At 46.3% G+C, this 19,510-nt stretch overlaps 1 protein-coding gene across 7 annotated transcripts in view; it reads left to right on the forward strand.

The window, feature by feature from the left end:
• Positions 1-19,510, forward strand: part of CLEC16A (C-type lectin domain containing 16A) — a 227,540-nt gene that overhangs the window by 105,089 nt on the left and 102,941 nt on the right. For 5 of the 7 annotated variants that reach the window (XM_053929204.1, XM_053929207.1, XM_045204616.3 and 2 more), the window contains 6 exons: positions 2,151-2,260; positions 3,013-3,057; positions 6,005-6,055; positions 8,020-8,148; positions 12,885-12,920; positions 16,491-16,611. In XM_053929204.1, the coding sequence (XP_053785179.1) occupies positions 2,151-2,260; positions 3,013-3,057; positions 6,005-6,055; positions 8,020-8,148; positions 12,885-12,920; positions 16,491-16,611 (492 nt within the window). The remainder of the gene's footprint in view (positions 1-2,150; positions 2,261-3,012; positions 3,058-6,004; positions 6,056-8,019; positions 8,149-12,884; positions 12,921-16,490; positions 16,612-19,510) is intronic. The other 2 variants (XM_024571677.4, XM_053929203.2) reach the window with 1 other exon arrangement.

Genomic DNA, 19,510 nt, shown 5'->3' on the forward strand with positions numbered 1-19,510 from the left:
GGAAGCCAGCACAGGTGCCTGAGCCAGGCCCTACGAGGGAAGAAGAGGAGCAGGAGGGGGGTGTCTTGGGTGACAAGAAAGATGTGTGACTCAGGACCAAGGGTGCTCAGCAGGGTCAGTTTGTGCTGAGAAGTCTAGTCAGCAAGGCTGAGCCTATCCCTGAGGATGGTGGCCAAGGGGGCAGTTGGCAGGAGCTATGTGAACAAACATGGCTTTGTGGTGGAGGAAGGCGGGCCTGTGTCCTGGATGTTAGGAGAGGAACCTCCAGGGTGGGGAGGGACAGCAGGTGGGCTCCTTGAGGGCTGGCGTATGGAACTGCCTGGATTCTGAAGAGAAAAGGGTGGGGCAGCTCAGAGGGACAGTCTGGAAGCTGTGATGAGGACTAAGGAGCCTGCTGTTCCCTCTGTTTCCCTCATAAGACAAGCCCAGTTGGAGGCAGTCAGCTCCTTGGCAGGAGCTTGCAAAGGGAAAAGGGTCTTGGTGGAAAATCACATTCCATTTCCCTGGAGGCAGCAGATGGGGCGTTTCTGACTGGGCCGTCAGCGTGGCTCAGTGGAGGGGCAGACAGGAGTGAGGCTGGGCTCTGGAGAAACTGCTGAACTCAGAGGAGGGCAGGACGTGGGTGCTGCTGGGGCAGGGCAGCAGCACAGCAATGGGGTTAGTTCTGGGCCGCCAGGTGGGGCTGCATCAGGGAGAAGGACTGAGCTGAGACTAAGTAGCCTTTTTTCACACGGCCCCTGGGCTTGTGTCATGCTTAGGAAGGCCTGCTTCTGCTTGCGTATAGCCTATTCATTTTTGAGTAAATGATTCCCTCTTCTCCTCTGTTTCCCACCTGACACATGTCTCAAAGGTCGGGCAGAGGGGTATGTGGTGGTGCATCTGCCTTGAGTTTTTCCCAGTGGCCCATCTTGGTCCCTGCTGTTTCTGAGGCCTCACAGATGTGGTCTGGAAACTTTGTTCTCTTCTGGTCCCTCTTCCACATTGAGACATTTCCCCAGAAATGAACTAAAAGCCCAGGGACGAGTTTGCCTTTCAGACAGTCACAGATGCTTCTAAGAATAATGCCAGGTGGGGGTTTTGACATTTGGAGCACTTGGAGTTCACCACTGCCCAGCGTGAGACTTTGGACATGTCACTTCACTCTTCTAAGCCTCAGACCTTAGCACCCATTGCAGTTGATTTTTATAGAGACCACTCAGGGAGCTTCTGCAGAGTACCCAGCCGATGCTTGGCTCACAATAGGATAGGGCACTGTTTCATTCAGAACTTGGTGACAATTGAGAGTAACCCAACTCAGACTAGCTGAAACAATACAAACAGAAACAAACAAAACTGTTGGCTTGTATAACTTTGTGTTGGGCACTGTCTTCAGGCACAGCTGGATCCAGGGGTTCAAACAGTGTTTTCAAGACTGTCTTTGGACTCTGCAGCCGGCAGCTTCAGCCATCCCTTTCTCTGTTGGGGCCTTAGACATGCTCTGCGAGAGGCACTCTGGGTAATCTGGTGGGAAAGGAGGTGTGGGGCTCAATTTGCAGAACATTTTACAAAAGATTAAAAACACTGGTGAGAATAAGGATGTGGCCACTGTGGACTATAATGTTTGTGCCACGAAGGGTCCCTCCTCTGTTCCTGTCCTCTCTGCTGGAAGTCCACTCTTTCCAGCAAGTTGTGGAATTGAGCCTTTCTAGCTTAGACTGGCTCCCTTGCCCATCCCCTACCCAATCACTGTAACCAGCCTGGGTGATGTGCTCACCCCTAGGATCACATGTCCAATAGTGGAGCTGGTGCTTCTCCAAAGGAAATTGGGGGTGCTCATTCCTGAAGAAGAGGAAGGAATACTGGGCAAGCAAAGCAACCGCAGACAGCCACTTTCTAGACCTTTAGTAATAATTAAGTGCCTTCTTTTTCCTGCATCCCCTCTCCCTATGAAAAGACTAAAGGGGAATATAAGGTCTAGGCAGTTTTAATGAGAACATTTAATTATAATTTATTGGGAAAAGGGTTTCCGAGGGTTGTACCTACTGGATGTCAGGGGCCTTGAGCAGTCAGCTGATCAGCTGACCCGTTAACCTCAAAGCCGGAAGGCAAGAAGCTGTGATTAAGAGCATGTAGCCCTGGATGTGTGAGGCTGACCCCAATGTGCTCCGCAGATGGGAAGATCCGATTGGCGACACTGGAGCTGAGCTGCCTGCTCTTAAAGCAGCAAGTTGTGACGAGCACGGGCTGCATCATCAAGGACGTGCACCTGGCCTGTCTGGAGGTGAGGGTCCTCTCCACTCCCAGTACTGGTGAGCCGCTGCCACCTGGGAGAATAAGAGGGATCCCTGGTCTGTGGTGTCCACAGCACCAGCAAGAAGAAGCTGGGCCCAATAGCCCTGATGCCCACTACATCCTGCTTGTTCCCACAGAACTTCCCTTCCACTGGAATTGGCTTGATGAGCCTGCTTAATTAGTATATTTTAGTAGTTTCTCTTATGACTGACTGGCTTCTATTTGTCTCCATGTTTTAAAATGTTTTCCTTTTGTACTACAAAACTTGTATACATACTTATTTATAGTTTATTGTACTAATGTCTCCATTTATTGTTTTAGATAGCTCACCTTGTTTTCTCCCTTATTTTCTGTGTTTATTTGAGAAAAGTTAGAAAGTACAGTTGTCAAAAATAACAACTGTAGTTTGACACTTTGGTGTGTGTCTTTCCAGATACACACAGGTATTCACTCACACTTTTTTGTAATAAGTGTCACTGTGACCATGTTTTATAACCCATTGTCCCCCACTCAACTATAGTAACAGCTTTCCATGTCACATTGAATCACTTATCCTCCGTTCATTTTTTATTTTGAGTTCTCTCTCCTCTTTCTCCTTTCTCATTAAAAACTGCTTATAGATTAAAGGATATTAGCTCAGTGTCTGTCTTATATACATTCAGATTTTAGAATCAGTAATTTACCCCATGCACTTGCCTCCAGGAGACCTGGATCCCTCACATCTTCCCTCCCTTTTAACAGGGTGCGAGGGAAGAAAGCGTCCACCTCGTGCGGCACTTTTATAAGGTAAGGCGGCAGAGCACGGGGGCGGGGGCAACGGCAGGGTGGTGCGCGGTATGGAAGCGGGGTGGGAGAGTCTGGCCCTGCACACACCGGTTGCATGTCTCCAGTCATTCCTCTCCCTGTAGTTCCAGAGTGAAAATGCTCAATTTCGTGGTCCCCAGAGCAGTGGTCTCTCAATTTTCCTGTCCGTGCCCCCTTATCTATACGACTTTCGAAGACTCACCCCTAGTATGAGCAATTTGTTTATCAATTTGATATGAATTTGTTTCTGGATGGATTCATATGTGAATTATTAGTTACACACATACATCATGCATGAATAAATCACACATATAAATTTATATGTGCTTATACCTACAAAACTACTTTTGAATTACATATGAGCTTATGAATTATATGCATGTATATTATTGTATTCGTGTATGCTAAGAAAACCCATACAGGCTCCCAGACACTTGTCGTTACTTTTAGTGAGATTTTGTCAAGAACCACCATGACTTTTCTATATCTGAAAAGTTGGTAGGTTTGTCTTTGGGTTCTGGATGATTAGTTTTGAAATGTCTCATTGCGACGGTTTTGTTGAGCTCTTATCCTAAGGCACAGTATATTCTTTGGCAGGGCTCGTCACTCGTAAGCAGTAGTGGATCAATCCGTATGTCATGCCTCCTAGGAGATTTCTGATGCTTTGCCTGTATGTCACATCTCTCCAGATCCAGTTAGTGACGCTTTCCCCAAGTAATTTAACTGATGAAAAGATCCTCTTAGGAGGTGGTATCGGCACTGCCATTTTCTTGTCACCTGTGCTTCATCCTGTGTATTCTCTCTAAACTGCTGTGAATTATATGCATATATGCAAGGAGTCTTCTTCTTTGCAGAACACTCTTTAAGCCGGTGTCCATTATCGTCAGTGTTCACTGAGCTAAAACCAGGTCATGTTACCCAGAAATCCACCTCACCAGGGTCAGATGACCCCATGCAGCTGCGAGACAGTGGACATGCCCAGACGAGGATAGCACCACTGGGGGGCCCTACGCACTGGGGAGGAAATCCCCGTCTCCCCTTGGACTGTCCCAGACCATACACGGCCTCTAACTGAGGATGCATGTCCTCTAGCAAAGCTTGGAGGAAGGTAGATGCCTCACGACTGCATTAGTCATCTTTGAATCTCCAGTGTAACTGTTTCCAGTGTATTTCCCCCCTAGAAGCTTTTAGATCGCAAAAACAGAAAGACACAGTAGTAGGCATTTTCCCAAGTGGTTTTTCTTTATCATTAACCAAAGGAGAGCTATACAGCAGGTCCTCAAATAACATCCTGTTCAGTGTCACTTCATTATAATGTTGGGGAAAAACATCTATTCTTAGCCTGGGGCCACTATCTGTATGGAGTTTGCACAGATTTCCTCTGGGGTCTCCAGTTTTCTCCCACATCCCAAAGATGTGCATGTGAGGTGAATCGGTGTGTCTGCACTGTTTCAGTCTGAATGTGGGTGTATGTGAGTGGCCCTGCGATGGAAGGATGTCCTGTCCAGGGTGGGGTCCCGCTTTGTGCCCTGAGCTGCTGGGACAGGCTCCAGCCACCTGTGACCCTGAGCTAGAATAAGTGGGTTAGAAAAGAATGATCTGACTTATTGTGGTTAATGTTTTTTAAATGTTCAACATTAGAAGGGTTTTTGGGTTTTTATTTAGAAGTTTGGTAATGTTTTTGTGACCAGAAATGTGCTATTGGAACTTAACTCTTTTTTTATATCAGTCAGCCTGTAGTAAAATTGATTTCATTTTATGTCATCTCACTGAGAATCACTGTTTCCTAGAACCTATCGATGACGTTAAGTGAGGAATTGGCTATATTTGAATGGTAGTTCCCTTCTCCCAACCCAGCTTTCTCTCTCTTTTAGCCTATAAGGTTTACACCTAAGTATAATATCTCAGAATCTTTTGGGTTTTCAAGGGTTCTTATTTCTGTGGTTATTGCCTTGTACTTACACCACGCAAGAATATGTAAATTTCTCTGTAGATCCGATAACTGGAAAAATATAAAGGACCTATCATTGTTCCCAACCTGACTCTGTGTGTGTGTGTGTGTGTGTGTGTGTGTAAGAGAGAGAGAGAGAGAAAGAGAGATTCTGGACTTAGGAGAGGGGCAGGACAGATCTAACAGTCGTGATTCATTTTTCTCCCCTCCCTAGCTGTGGTCCCGTCCAGCAGCGATTATAATGACCGTAAGCACTAACACTTACAGCCCTGATTGGGTGGCAGGCTCTTTGTTCAGCATTTTAAGTGTGTTACCTCATTTCTTCTTCACAAAGACCTGCACAGACATAGGCTGTCATCCCAGCCTTGCAGCGAAACAAAGAGAGGCTTCGAGAGGTGAAGCTGGGATTTGGCCCCTGGTTTATATGTCTTGGAGCCAAGTTCATACCCACCACCCTGTCCTGCTCCTGGACTGTCCTCAGGGCTGCAGGAACTACTAAACCTCAAAAACAAATGGAACAAGCCTATAATTTCAGTGTTAAGCATGTTTAATTATACTCTTCCTTGCAGAGGTGTGGAGCCTCATAGTTTTAACATGGCAGATTAACCAGGATTCCCCATTCCTCAACCATTCTCAACAAATAGAAGATGTTAAACACTTGAAATGTTAAGCATTTTAATATTTTAATTAGGTATGTTGTTATTTTTGGTTCGTGTTTTCTAACTAACTGCCTTTGTATAATAAATCTATATGATGCTTTAGAAAGGGGAACATTGAGAGATGCAATTTGATATCTGGGCTTTCATTTGAGTGTGTGTGTTCGTGTTCACGTGTGTATTTTGCTTCCTGGTGATTTATGAGAACTCAGTAATGAGAAACAGATGGACCCAGAAGCCGTGAACTAGAGTTTATAATACTTTGTTGTTTATGGAAAAAAATATGCATGATTTTCTCTTTCCGTCCTTCCTTTCCTTTTAGGGAGAAGAAATTTTTTTGGACATGTTTGAAGACGAGTACAGGAGCATGACAGTAAGTGAGGGGCTAGAAGGCACCTGTGTGCCTGCAAAGCTTGCCCTTTCGAACGGAGAGGGAGAGAGAGAGAGCTCTGACTTGGGGCCTTCTGCCCAAATGGCAGAGGCTGGTGGGAAGTGAATTGGAAATGGTGATCCCCGCCACTGTGGAAATTTCAGAGGACATTCACACCCCCTGAGTTGCGCTGGGTCATAAAATGGGTCAGAAAGATTCACTTTGATATGAATAGTATTTGACTGAGGACTTATATCCACATCAGGTGTGGAAAGCCTGTTACACATGTTAAAGTTCTTAATCCCCATGTCAGCCCAATGGGATGGCCGCTACCTTTAGCTCCTTTTACTGGTAAGGAAACAGGAGTCATATTGAGTGAGGTGCCCACATGCGCCTGGCCAGTGAGGGGCAGAGCAGCTTGCCTCCCAGTTCCCTTTTCTTCTCTGTATATTGTGCCATGCCACTAGAATGTTCTGGAATGTTCCTTAATTCTACAGCACCAGCCCAGAGCCTTCCCTTTCTCCGTGCAGCAGGCAAAATTGTGGGACAAGATAGCTTCAGAAGTTTGCAGCTTTCTGTGTTGTTCCTTTGTCTCTGCATCCCAGCACCTGCCCCTTAGTTGACACTCAAGAAATAAATGATAAATGATCCTTTTCATGGACATTACTCACCGAAGAATAAAATGATTTGGGAAGTTTATAATAAACCTGAGTGTTTAAAGTGTCCAAAAGAAAAGGCAGCAGCATGCACTAAGTGGCTCCTTGGCTCCTGGGCCCATTCACCCAGTTTCTGGACAGCTGGGCCCTCACCACAGCCTTGCCCTGTTTAGTTAGCTGATGTAACAGGAGGGACAAAAAATGTGATATGATTGAAGCTCACATTCTTAAAAAAAAGACAACAAATATGCTTGTGATGCTTTGAGGAGTAAAATGAGTTCTGTAGGAAATCTGCCTTTGTGAAATATCGTTCCTTTACGATGCCAGGTGTAAATGAAGTGTTATCATTCAACATGTATACATAAAATGGTCAGTACTCATAGACGGGGAGGGGTGACGTTACAGGTGCCTTAGTAATCAGAGAAGGCCTTATGGAGGTGCTGTGGAAGGAGGAGTCAGCTCTGCCCCTGTCTGGCCCAGTGGTATGGACATCTGCCTTTCCTCAGTATTCCCCTCTATAGTATGGGACAGCACCAGCATCTGCCACTTAGTAGGAGCTGAGCCCTTTGGTGCCTGGCACTTAGTAGATGCTTAATAAGTAGCTTTGTTATATTATCCTCAGGTAACATGCTGAGGGGACAAGGAAGGAAGGGGGGATGCTGGTTGTGTGGTAGAAATCAGGAGGTCTAGAGCCAAGTGAGCCTGAGTCTGTGCCTTGGCTCTGCTGCCATCCACCTGAGTGGGCCTGGATCCATTCCTTAGCTTCTCTGAGTCTCTTTATCTCATTAGCAGATTGGGAAGCATCCCCTCTGCCATTGTTGGGAGGATTAAACAGTATCGTACCTGCAAAACCTTCAACTCACCAGCCTGCCCTGTAGTCAGCTCTACTCAAATGGAAGCTGTCACTGTTTTGTCATCTTTGGAAATACAGTAGAAAGAGAAGGAGGCAGGCAGCAGTCAGACACAGTCAGACACACGTACATGGGGTAGAGCACCCTAAAGGGACCGCTGTAAGGGGACCAGCCTTCTTCCTGAGGGGCCCCTTGCCCTGCTGAGTGGAGGGGAGTGAGGATGAGAAAGCAAAGCTTTTCGTAGCAGGGAGGCCACTTTTCAAATGAAGGGAAAATTTGCACCTTAGAAAACAAAAAGGGTGCATCTCCTGCACATCTGGCTGCCTCGAGGCTTCACTTCAGTCTTAATCCAGGATTTGTGTGCTCAATTAACCATGTGCAGATGCAGGTGAAAGGCCTGTGTGAGCAGCCCTGCCCCCTCCTCCCTTCTGTGAGGTCTCCTGTAATGTCTCTCTTCTAGATGAAGCCAATGAACGTGGAGTATCTCATGATGGATGCCTCCATCCTGCTGCCCCCAACGGGCACACCGCTGACGGGCATTGACTTTGTGAAGCGGCTGCCCTGTGGTGACGTGGAGAAGACCCGGCGGGTGAGTGAGCCTTGGACCTGGCCTCCTAGGGAGCTGTCTGCCAGGACCACTCACAGAGCAGGGAGGAAAGGGTCTCTGATCAGGTCAAGAGTCCGCCTTCCCACACAAGTTCAGATAGTATGGAGACAGACAACATGTCCAACACCCTGCCAAGAGGAGTAGCTTCCCAAAGCATGCTGCCCTCTGCTAAAGCAGAGATTGAAATCCCACCGCATCTGGCACCGGATGTGGGTGGCAGGCAGGCTGCCTTTGCTGGTGCAGGCCAGCCCTCAGCTTTAGGAGAGGAAGCCAGGGGGCTGGGTTTCTGCGAAGAACGTGGGGGAGTAAGCGGAGTCAACGCACAGTGCAGGTGCGGCTGGTGTGGAATCTTAGCCCAGATAGGCTTGGGACCCCAGAGAGGGTGTGATGTGAAGGTATCTGAGTGATCTTGGGGTGAAGTACACGCAAACGAAATGGTGGTTCTTGCCGACCTGTGGGAGGGACCTGTGTATGAAGGGCAGATTAGTTCTCAGAACCCAGCTGGAGTGTGTGCTTCCGTTATCAGCATTTTCTTCTGATGCAGTCTCACAGGGCTATTCATGGTATTTTATCACCCTCGTGATATTACACTTTCTTTCTTAGAAAGCACCATAACCTTTTCCTAGAAAATCATTCCCTGGAGACATGAATGTTAGTGGATAAATTAGTGGAACTCATTGCTCTCAGCTCTCGTTATCAACCTGCATCTTCCTCTGATTTAATCTGAGTGTAACCAGAGCAGCTGAGGTGTTTAACTTCTGGATTATCAGAAGCAGGAGGGACCTGCTTGATCCACCGCAGACCGGAGGATTCTGTGACCTTCCTCCACCCAGCCAGCTATTTTGCTGCGGAGGCCTGGTGGAGCAGAGGAAGTGGGACCCGTGTGTCTTCAGTCAATCCACGTTCCTTGATGTCTGACCAAACCCACAGGCCTCACCACAGGACACACCCTGGCCGAGCCAATGACGCCTTCCTTCCTTGTGCTCCCAGCCAGTGCTGCAGGCCCTGCAGCGGGCACACGATTGTGTTTGTGGGTGGCGGTGTTTGCACTGGGCATTCTTGGCACCAGCTCTTACAAGAGGACTGGTTCTAACAAGTGTGAGTCATGTCAACGACTCCTTCATGATGCAGGAACACTCACCCTTAGCCTTGGTTTAGCCTAAGAGGTGCTCCCCAGCAAGGTTACAGTGAAGCTGTCCACCTGAATAGGATGCAGTGTCCCCAGGCCAGAGAGGACTCTGTCCCCAAGGCCCTCCCTGTCCCTCGAGCCAGAAGGTCCCAAAAGCTGTGAATGCCGAGAGCCGCTGTTCTGAGTTGTATCCTGCCTCCTTTCTGTGTCATGGTCCATCAGGCTTGGTTAACAGTTACATGAGCTCCCATTCTTTGTTAAAGTGGATCATTTATAGCAGTTCTTTATATGAATATCCTCACGTAATTCTACAACTATCTTAAGAGGTTGGCATTATTATTATTATTATCCCCATCTTACAGAGGAAGAAACTGAGGCATGAAGAGGTCAAGTGATTTGCTCAAGGTCACCTAGCTAATAAGTAGCAAAGCCAAGATTCAGCTTGGTTGGGGTGGCCTCCACAGCCACTCTGACCCCCTGCTTCCCACTGCTACCTTCATTGTATGTATTAGCCCTACTTGGCATTGGACATCAGGGAGATAAAAAATATAGCCCCGATCTTCAAGGAGTCAGAGACTGGAGGACAAGGTGGGAAGAGGAAGCATAAATCCATGTGGCTGGGGCCATTAGGAAAGGAACATAGGGTCAGGTCCCTAATCCTACCTGGTCAAGGAGGTAGAGCAGGCACCAGAGGGAAGTGGCACATTCCAACACCTCCAAGGAGGAGGCTGTGGCTGGAGCCAGAGTTAGGGAGGCTACGTGGGAAGTGATGGGTCTGGAGGGACTGGAGGAACCAGATCTTGAGGGTCCTGGAGCCCAGCAAGGACCTCTGTGTTGAAGGGAGATTCCTGATGTCATGCCCTGCTGGCTTAGAGCAGACAAGCCTGATGCACAGGACAGAATGGGAGAAATCCAAGGGTGAAGTGTATGACAGAGGAAGGGTTGCTTGGGCCTTGGGTTCCTGCTCCCTTCTAAGCCACTCTCTGTTCATCCAGAAAGCAACATGTGCCTGCCTTGCCAGAGTTATTGTGAGGACTCAGTGAAAGGCAGAAACACTAAAGGCCAGTGGCAGTTCTTCATGTCAAGGGTTTGCTTCTTATTGCCCCTCATATCTCACTTAGTTGCAAGTTCCCAAGGCTATGCTGCCCACCTCCCTTGCCCCAGATGGGTTGCACAGTCCAAACTGCCAACTGGAACACAGATAGCCCCTGGGGACATCTGGGCTTTCCTGGCATCTCTTGGTCACCCTTTGTCTGTCTGACAAGTTTATAAGAGCAACTCTCCTGTCCCAGGGTCTGTGGGTTTTGAGCCAGGGAGAAGGTGGCAGAGTGATATTAAAATAGGGCTGGCTACCTCCAAGCAAAGTCTAAAAGAAGCTTCCCTTTGCAACTTTAATAATCAATTTCTTTCTTTTTTTAAATCTTAGTATAGTTGCAGTACAATATTATATTAGTTTCAGGTGTACAATACAGTGAAGAATCAGTTTTTGAAGGAGAATTTCTGCCCCTCACCTCAGACCAGTTCCTGTTGCAAGGTAGCTATCTGGAATCCTCCAGAAGCTTAGCTCCTCAGCCCATTTCAACATCAGAACAGAGCAGTGTGCTATGAATTTGAGCTTAAGGAAGTGTATGGTTTAGCAAGCAATTGAGGACTTCTGTGGTTTGTTTCAAGTTCTTTGCTTGTATCCAAAGAACATTCCATTTCATCCCTTTGGATTCAAAGGTTTTCTTTTTGTTTTTTCTACCAACTAGACTTTTCTAAATTTTAGGAGGCTGAGCCTTTCAGAAATCCCACCTTTATTTTCCTTAAGAACTTTTTAGACAAGTTCAAACAACCTGACTAGTAAATTATTGCTAACTTGTAAAATATTCCTTCATACATTCATCAAAGAACCACTGAATTCCTATGCCAAATGCTGTGCCTGGGGGCGCAAAATGAATAGGGAAAGTGTCCCTGCCTTCTGGATCTCACATGAAGTCAAGAGAGGTGAAGTTTATTAACAAGTAAGTGAATGACAAGTTTGTTATCACACTGCAGTACAGGCTCTGAAGGAAGAGGGGTGGCGCTCCTTTAAATATAAGGCAATCAGGAAAGGCTGCTCTGCCAAGGTTGAGACCTGAGCTGAAACTGAAGAATAAGAAAGAGCCAGCCATGCAAAGGCTTAAAGGAGGCACTTTCCAGGCAGAGGAAACAGTGAGTGTAAATTTCCCAAGATGGGACTGAGTGTGGCGTGTTCAAGGAGCAGGATAACTGGAGCGGAGTGAGTGCAGGGGCAAGGAGGAGGGCAGGGGGGCAGAAGAGGAGGGTGGCAGGGTCTTGCAGGACATGGCGAGGCATCTGGCAATCAAGTCATGTTTTCCCTCTTGCATTTGAAAATCATACTATTTATTCTTCCATTTGACGAATTTGTTGAGCTTTTTCTAGGTGCCAGGCACTGTGCAAGATGTAAGAATAGACAGACAATGAACAAATAATATAAAAAAGACCAAAATAGCAAGACTGCCGCTGAGTCATGGTGGCTGAGAAGGGAAATTCATGTTGAAATGAGGCTCACTGGCACTAGTGGGATGTGATGAGAGCATGCAAGCAGAATCTTGGACTTGGACTGGACCTACCCCATGTGCAGGGGCATTTGAGAGAAGCAGTTAAGGTAGAACACAGGCTCATTTGTAAGTCACACCAGCTGAGGTTCAATCCCAACTCTAGCTGTGTGACCTTAAGCAAGTTACTTAACCTTGCTGAGCTTCAACTTCCTTGAGTGTCCTGCCTCTCAGCTCTTGCCCAAAGTAGATGAGAGACTGACTCTGAGGTGACAAGCCCAGTCACCTAGTAGGAAGTAAGTGCCCAGGAAATGTTGGCTGAACAGTGGTAGAACATTCTAGCATCTTAGGTGGGAAAGAAATAGTCTCTAATGATGTAAATCTACTGAAGGTTAATACTAGGGAAAGGAACGCTAGGGAGAGGATTTTTCTGGTGAATATCAAAGCTGAATGTAAGCCACTGGCCGTCATTATGTAGTAATCTTGGAAACTGTTAGGAAGTAAATTGTTTGCCTGAAGTTTTACTTGTCCCTCATTCTGCTTCCCTGTTCTCATGTAAAAACCACAAACAATTTTTGTTTATCAATAATGACCTTGAGGAAATAGGATATTTGGCTTTACTCTTTGGATATGTATTCCGCATTAAAGAAAATACAGTAGTATCTCATAAAGTTTCAAAAGAATAGGGAAAGAATTTCCCATAATTTCATCACCCTAAACAATCAACACTTAGACGTCTTTTGTGTCTCCTCCCTATCTTTGCAAACACATCTTTCATGGTTTCAGGGAGAGCGTACCATGACCTTGCCTTGATCCTCCACCCCTTTCCCTTTTCATTGTAGAACAAGAGGTTTGTCATGTGTTAATACGTTTTTAATAAGTCTAATTTCTTATTGGTAATATAAGTGTATCTGATGACTTCTGCCACGATTTACTTAGGCATACTCCTACTGGAAGACATTTTGGTTGCTTGCAGTATTACATTATTTTCAACTAAACTGTAATGAGCAGCTTCACAGTGTTTTCTTTCTCTTGGCTTATTTCTTTAGGATAAGTTCCCAGAAGTGGAATTTCTGGTTCAAAGGGTATGAGCATTTTTGTGTGTGTGACTCTTTACATATTGCCAGATTGCTTTCCCAGTGGGCTGTGCCCACATTAAAAACTGCTTCAGCGCTCTTCTAAGAATGGCTGACTTTCACAGCCATGTCCACAGTCTTGCTGGACTGCTAACCTGACTGACTGTTGCCTAAACTCAGTGGCTTGCAAATGCAGCAAGGGAAGCAGGGGAGAGGACTCGAACTGAGCATTTGATCCGTGGCCAGCCCCCAGGGCTCTGTGTGTCACCTGCACGATGTCACTGCATGTTCATAGTGGCCCCTTGATCTCAGGGGTGGTGGGTCCCTGTTTCCAAAGCTTGAGCCTGGGCTCAGGGAATTCCTGTAACTCACCTGACCCCAGGATGAGTCAGGGTTTGTCTGACTCTGAATCTGTCCTTCTGCCCCACTAACTGGACTCATCCCCCAGGACTCTCCTTGTCAGAGTTTGCTTCCGTGAGAATTGAAGCAACCTGGAGAAGTCTCTTCTTTATATTTGAGCTTAGTCAGCTGTCACCCCTTTCCAATCTAATCTGTTCTCCAGAGTTAGTCTTCCTGGCATTCTATGGAAGCATCTGAAAGAATAATAATTTCTTTTTAGTAATACTTTTTAACTTGCCTGTTTATTTAGTGAAGGAAAGAAAAGCACTCAGTAAAAGCCTGGGTCCTGAGCCTTAAATCTGTTGAAGGCAAAGGCATGTGGTTGGAAGAACATGGACTTTGGAGTCGGGTTATTATTTGAGTCACCTTGAGCAGGCTGCCTAACATATCTGGGCTTTAGTTTCCTGTCAGTAAAATGGGAACCAAGCAGGTCCTTCAAAGGCTAGAATGAGATGACACAGTATAGCTCCCACCCCTACCTGGCAGGCTGTGGGTAGCAGAGGGCATGGTTTTTGTTTTAGGGGGTGGTGAGATGAATTTTATGGCCCCTATCCTTCTTTCTTATTTCTTTTGTGGATTCTCGGGGTTGTGTCGCTGGTCAAAGTGCTTGTCAGACCCTATAGACGCCCATGGGAGCCCAACTTTCACCCATGGGAGCATCTGGCCCTGTGAGAATCTGCCCTCTTCACAGTCATAGGCATGGGCTTCTCATGTACTGTTCCTTCTCTTAGGAATTAGGGCAGGGAACCAGAAAGAGTATTTTGGGGGGTTCTATTTTATATTTTATATTCTGCTTTTTAAAAAATTATTATTATTATTACTACTACTACTACTACTTTGTATCTCTGGAAATATCTTCAGTTTGTTGCTTCAAGAGCAAATGCAGATGTTTTACCAAAAAATATCTGCAGTAGGAGTCAAATTTTGAGCTCCTTTTCTATTGGAAGGTTTCTGACTTTCAGAATGGTAGATAGGCTGTAAGCTGTTCACATTGCTCTTCCCTCATCCCTCACCTAGGGTCATGCTCACTTTCTGCCTTTAGAAGTCTGAGAGGAATGGGTTTTTTACAGCGAAATGAAGCATCCACTCAACTTGGACCTGACCGTGATGGGCCTTTTTCCTTCCTTTTTTCCTTATCTCCAAGGTCATAATTCCCTATTTTCTCAAACTGACACATAGTTCAGGTGCCCATAGTTCAGATGCCCACATCTTGGGCTTTCTGCACTTGGACTAGAGAGAGCCCTTGAATTTCCTTGTGTGCTTGGTTAAGTGACACAAGTGTCAGACATTCCTGGGTTCCAACTCCAGCCTAGCCGCTCAGCAGCTGCATGAACTTGGATTTCTCTGTTCCTCAGCTCCATTTCTTCCTGCATAACATCTTTACGTTGCAATGAAGTGCCCACATTGCCTGGCACACAACAGGAGCTTAGTGAATAAAGGCTGTTTTAGTTTTTTAAAAATGAAAGTATACCTGTTCTTCTAACTGTTGCAGGTGTCTTTATGAAGACTGTACTTTAAAAAACTAAGATCAGATCAGCCACTTCCACCATCATTATCATTATAATATAAAAGCATATCTTTCTCCAGGACTTAGGGTTGATACAGGGGAATCATGACCTGAGAGTAGGTCCAGGAAGTAGGGTTGTTCTTCCAGTGTTCTACATTAGATTAAGTAACTGGCCCAAGGTCTCCTGCTGGTTCTGGGCCAAGGAAGGACTAGGGTTAGGCCTGCTGACAGGCATCTCTGCTGCCTGGGTCACCAGGAGCCCTTGTTTCAAGAGGTACCTTGTCATATAAAGGGTAGCCTCTTCTCTCAATAGGCCAGGCCTGTAGCCCTCAGAACTGTAAACAAGAAGACACAAAACTGGGCTGGAATTCATCTTTGTGTGGCTTGCTGGTGGCGACAGTGGTTTGTCCCCATGCCCATCCCCGTGCCCAACTGGAGTGACTGGAGTGAAGGATAGCCACCACTTTATAGAACACGTGTTGGCTGCTCTCTCCTCCCCACTCAGCTTTATCTCAGGACCTCTAAGCAGCCTGGAGAGAGAGGTAGGGACTACCATCCCCATTTCACAGATGAGGACATTGACGGTCTTGGAGGTCAGAAGCCTTAGCTAGTATGGTGGAGCTGGGAGTCGAACACTGATTACTTATGTCTGACTCTAGATCTGTTTCCCTGTGGCCACCAGCTAAAGTCAGGGACAGTGGTCTGCAGGAGGCCTCTCCTGGGGGCTACCCGTCTGCTTCCTGGCCTCTGGTTGGGAGCAGGTCAGCCCCATCCTAGGACTCAAGGGGATGATGCCACCAGGGTAAGCTGGCCCAGGGTGAAGGCTGCTTTCTGCATAAACTTCTCTGGCTTCCAGGGCCTGGGATTCTGCTGCTTTTCTGCTCTCTGGAAATGCCTAATGGCCACACTGGGCTCTGACACCTCTTCCACGGGCCAGGAATCCCAGTGCTAATGGAGCTACCTCTGCCCCCAGAGAGGTGGCTGGGGAGGCCTCAGGGGCACTCAGGGCACTGACATCCCACACAACTGCCAGGTGCCAGGTCTGCTGCTCCATCAGTGACACACCCCTGGTGGAAGGCCAAGGGACTGAGACTTCGGGGTGAAGGGCCTCATCCAGGGAGGTGCAGGGCAGGGTTTTAATTGGGCCTGGCTGGCTCCAAGCCCTACAAGCATTCCCCCTCTTCTGGCCCTGCCCCACCCTTACATTCATTAGGTGGGTCCTTGAAACATTTGCACTCATGATTTTGATTTCCAAATTCCATGCCAGTTTAGTGGGAAGAGGCCTGGTTCTAGCCCTCCCTAGATGTGTGCCTGGGCAGGTCTTGTCACCTCCTTGGGTGTCAGTGCCTTGTCTGCCAAGTGGGGTGCCTGCTGAGCAGTGGTGTCATCAAGGTCACATGACACTAGGGGAAATGACAAATGACAGGTGCTCAGTTGAGGTAAAGTGGTCCCAGCCTGGACCTGTGGGTAACTGAAAACAGACTGTGCCCTTTATGGGTTTTTTCCCTGTCTTGCTCTGAAAGCACCAGAGCCATGACACTGAGAGAGGGGGAGAGGCGGGCTTTGTTTTGTTTGTTTTTAATCAAATGTCATGGCGTGATTTCTCCATGTGGAACATCTCACCAAAATGACTGCAGTCTCACCCTTCTCTGCTCTCTGTGCTGTTCATTCAGGCCATCCGGGTGTTCTTCATGCTCCGTTCCCTGTCACTACAACTGCGAGGGGAGCCCGAGACCCAGTTGCCACTGACGCGGGAGGAAGACCTGATCAAAACCGATGATGTCCTAGATCTCAGTGAGTTGACTGACTGAGACGTGGCAGGGGGACATTGTCTTGCTGACTCACATGTCACTGGGAGGGTCAGTGCATGATCTGCATATTTGTACTGGGATTGATCCATGACCTTCAGCTAACAAAGTGTGCATGTTCCATAAAACTCCCAAATGAGCCCTGGCTGGTGTGGCTCAGTGAACTGAGCTCTGGCCTGCATACAAAAGGTCACCCGTTCAGTTCCTAGTCAGGGCACATGCCTGGGTTGTGGGCCAGGTCCCCCGTTGGGGGCTTGCGAGAGATAACCAATTGATGTATCTCTCCCACAATGTTTCTCTACCTCTTTCTCCCTCCCTTCCCCTCTCTCTAAAAAATAAATAAATAAACTCTTTTAAGAAAAAACAACTTCCAATGAAAGGGACCTAGGTTCTGAGCCTGTGGGTTCTGTTCTCTGAAGACCAGGTGGAGCTGTGTGGGTGGTTTGCTAAAAGATCTGTGTAGGACTTTGGGGATTCTCAAACTCCAGGCCCCCTGTCCTCCATACAATTGTAGCAGTATCAGTTTGATTGGTTTTGTCTATTATGAGTTTTCTGTGTGATTTCAACAATTCTGCTGCTTAAAAAAAGAAAAAGAAAGAAAGAAAAGAAAAGAAAGCTTACAAAAATATATCACCAGCATTTAGGTAGAGATGAAAGCTTTGGAGGCCGGAGAACTATGTGCTCAGCCTAAAACCTTGGGCTATTTCTTTAACCACACAGTGCCTCAGCTCTGCCCTCTGCAACATGAAACTGATATTTAAAGGTGATAACAGGTGTAAAGCCTAGTCATTTCCTCACCAGGAAGCTGCCACCCTCCATCTCAGCTCTGCTTTCCTCTCTTCTGGCTTCATCCTTGGGAGGGCTCTCATCAGGTAGTGACAGTGTCCATCAGCAGCTCCAACATCTGCTGAACCAGCTAAGCAGCTCTGACAGAAACAGAGCTTCTCTTTACCTGTTACAGAAGTCTAGGGTAGTGCTCTCATTGGCCCAACTTGGATCATATGACCATCCCTGAACCAGTCAGTGATCAGAGGAATGCAATTCACTAATTGGCTAGACTGGGGTCACATGCCCACAGCTGGAAGTGCAGCCTGTTCCTTTCGAGCCCCATCACTTGAGAGTGAGGAAGAGTGGGTCCTCAAGGGAAACTCATAAAGAAGATATGGAAGATATGGGCAGGTGGGAACAAAAAATGGCCACTCTTGGTTGTGTATGGTGAGGACCACACAACAAAGAAATTGTACTTCAGCTTTATGAAGTATAACTTACATCCAATAAAATTCACCAGCTTTAGTATACAATTGAATGAGTTTTGACAAAACAATTCCGTTGTATAACCAGAGATTGTGATATAGAAAGAACACTGAGGGTTGGCTTTCAAGCCAGATACCCTGCTCTCCTCGGTATTCCCTTGAGCAAAGGACTGAAACTCTCAGTGTCTGTCTTCTCACCTAGAAAATGGGGATGACTTTCCTTATTATATTTCAGGGTAGTTTTGACAGTTGAGTGAAATATAATATGAAATACAACTTGACCAAACATAGTGCCTGGCATATAACTATCCTCAGGAAATTGTAGTCAGTATTCCCACTAATTAAATGAGGTGATACATATAAAGAGCAGAGCACACTGCCTGACACACAGAAGGCTCTCAGCAAATGATTATTATGAGTCTACTTAGTCATCTAGCTCCTTTTTCTGCCTTTTTTCTTGTTTATGTTCTTTTTTCCTTCTTTTTCTTAGAGAATAAAGAAGCTATGTGCCCTCTGTTCTCTATGCCCATATCCTTTGGCCCTTTCACTCTTGAGAAATGGCCACAGTGGGTTCTTTAAGGGTTTAAATTGATCAGTTTGCTGGAGGGAACTATAAACAAGTCTTTCTCTGATTTGATTCAAGGAAAGAGAGGGAAACAGCTGGCTTTAAAGAAGACTAGTCTATTCTATTTGAAAATGGAATTAAATTTTATGCTGGGAACTCACATTTCCTCCTTCCCCCGCCAAGAATGGCCTGCTGAAATAAAGGTTAAAAGTATTTCACTTATCAATTTTAATTTATTAGATTGCTAGTTTAGATCACCTAACTGAGCTTTATGGGGTAGTTGTCCGTTAAGAAAGACAGTGGCTGTCTGTCTTTACCCAGCCTGATTACAAATTATGTCTTTGCTAAAGAGGATGCCATCCAGAAAATGCTAGGAATTGTGGACTTTACAAGTACATGGTACTAGAGTAAGATCTGCATGTGGTGTTGACTTTTTTTTTTTTGGTGATTTTTTTAAAATTTTATCATTATTTTTTTTTAATACCCAAGGATATGTTTTTTTTACATTAATTTTAGAGAAAGAAGAAAGGGGGGAGCAGAGAGAGAGAGAGAAACAACCATATGAGAGAGAAATATCGGTCAGTTGCCTCCCATATGCACCCCAATCAGGGCTCAAACCCACAAACTAGTTATGTGCCCTGACTGAGGATCAAACCCACAACCTTTTGATGCATGAGACAACACTCCAAACAAACTGAACCACCTGTCCAGGGCATGGTGATTGTTTTTAAATGCTGGAGCTCCTTACCTTCCATTGGGGAAAAATTAGCATGCTTTGCATTTTACAAAATGCCTCTTGTATATACAAAATGAAGGAAACATCATAATGTATGTGAAGGCATTTGTGTTTGCTGAATTATTGGAATCTGGGCACACTTCTTATGAGCTTAGTGTTTTGTCTCCTTAACGGAAGAAAAAGGGAAGCTGACTCAGGGAAAAATGGGGTTGGTCAACTTTTATCTAAGGTGATGTGGTCTGACAGCCTTAAAGGAATCTAGCTCTGCACAGCAGGAAGAGGTGACTCGGAGTGTATTTACTAAATTTTGTCACACTCTGATAAGAAACCA

This window comes from Desmodus rotundus, chromosome 1, assembly GCF_022682495.2.
Source record: "Desmodus rotundus isolate HL8 chromosome 1, HLdesRot8A.1, whole genome shotgun sequence".
Lineage (NCBI taxonomy): Eukaryota > Metazoa > Chordata > Mammalia > Chiroptera > Phyllostomidae > Desmodus > Desmodus rotundus.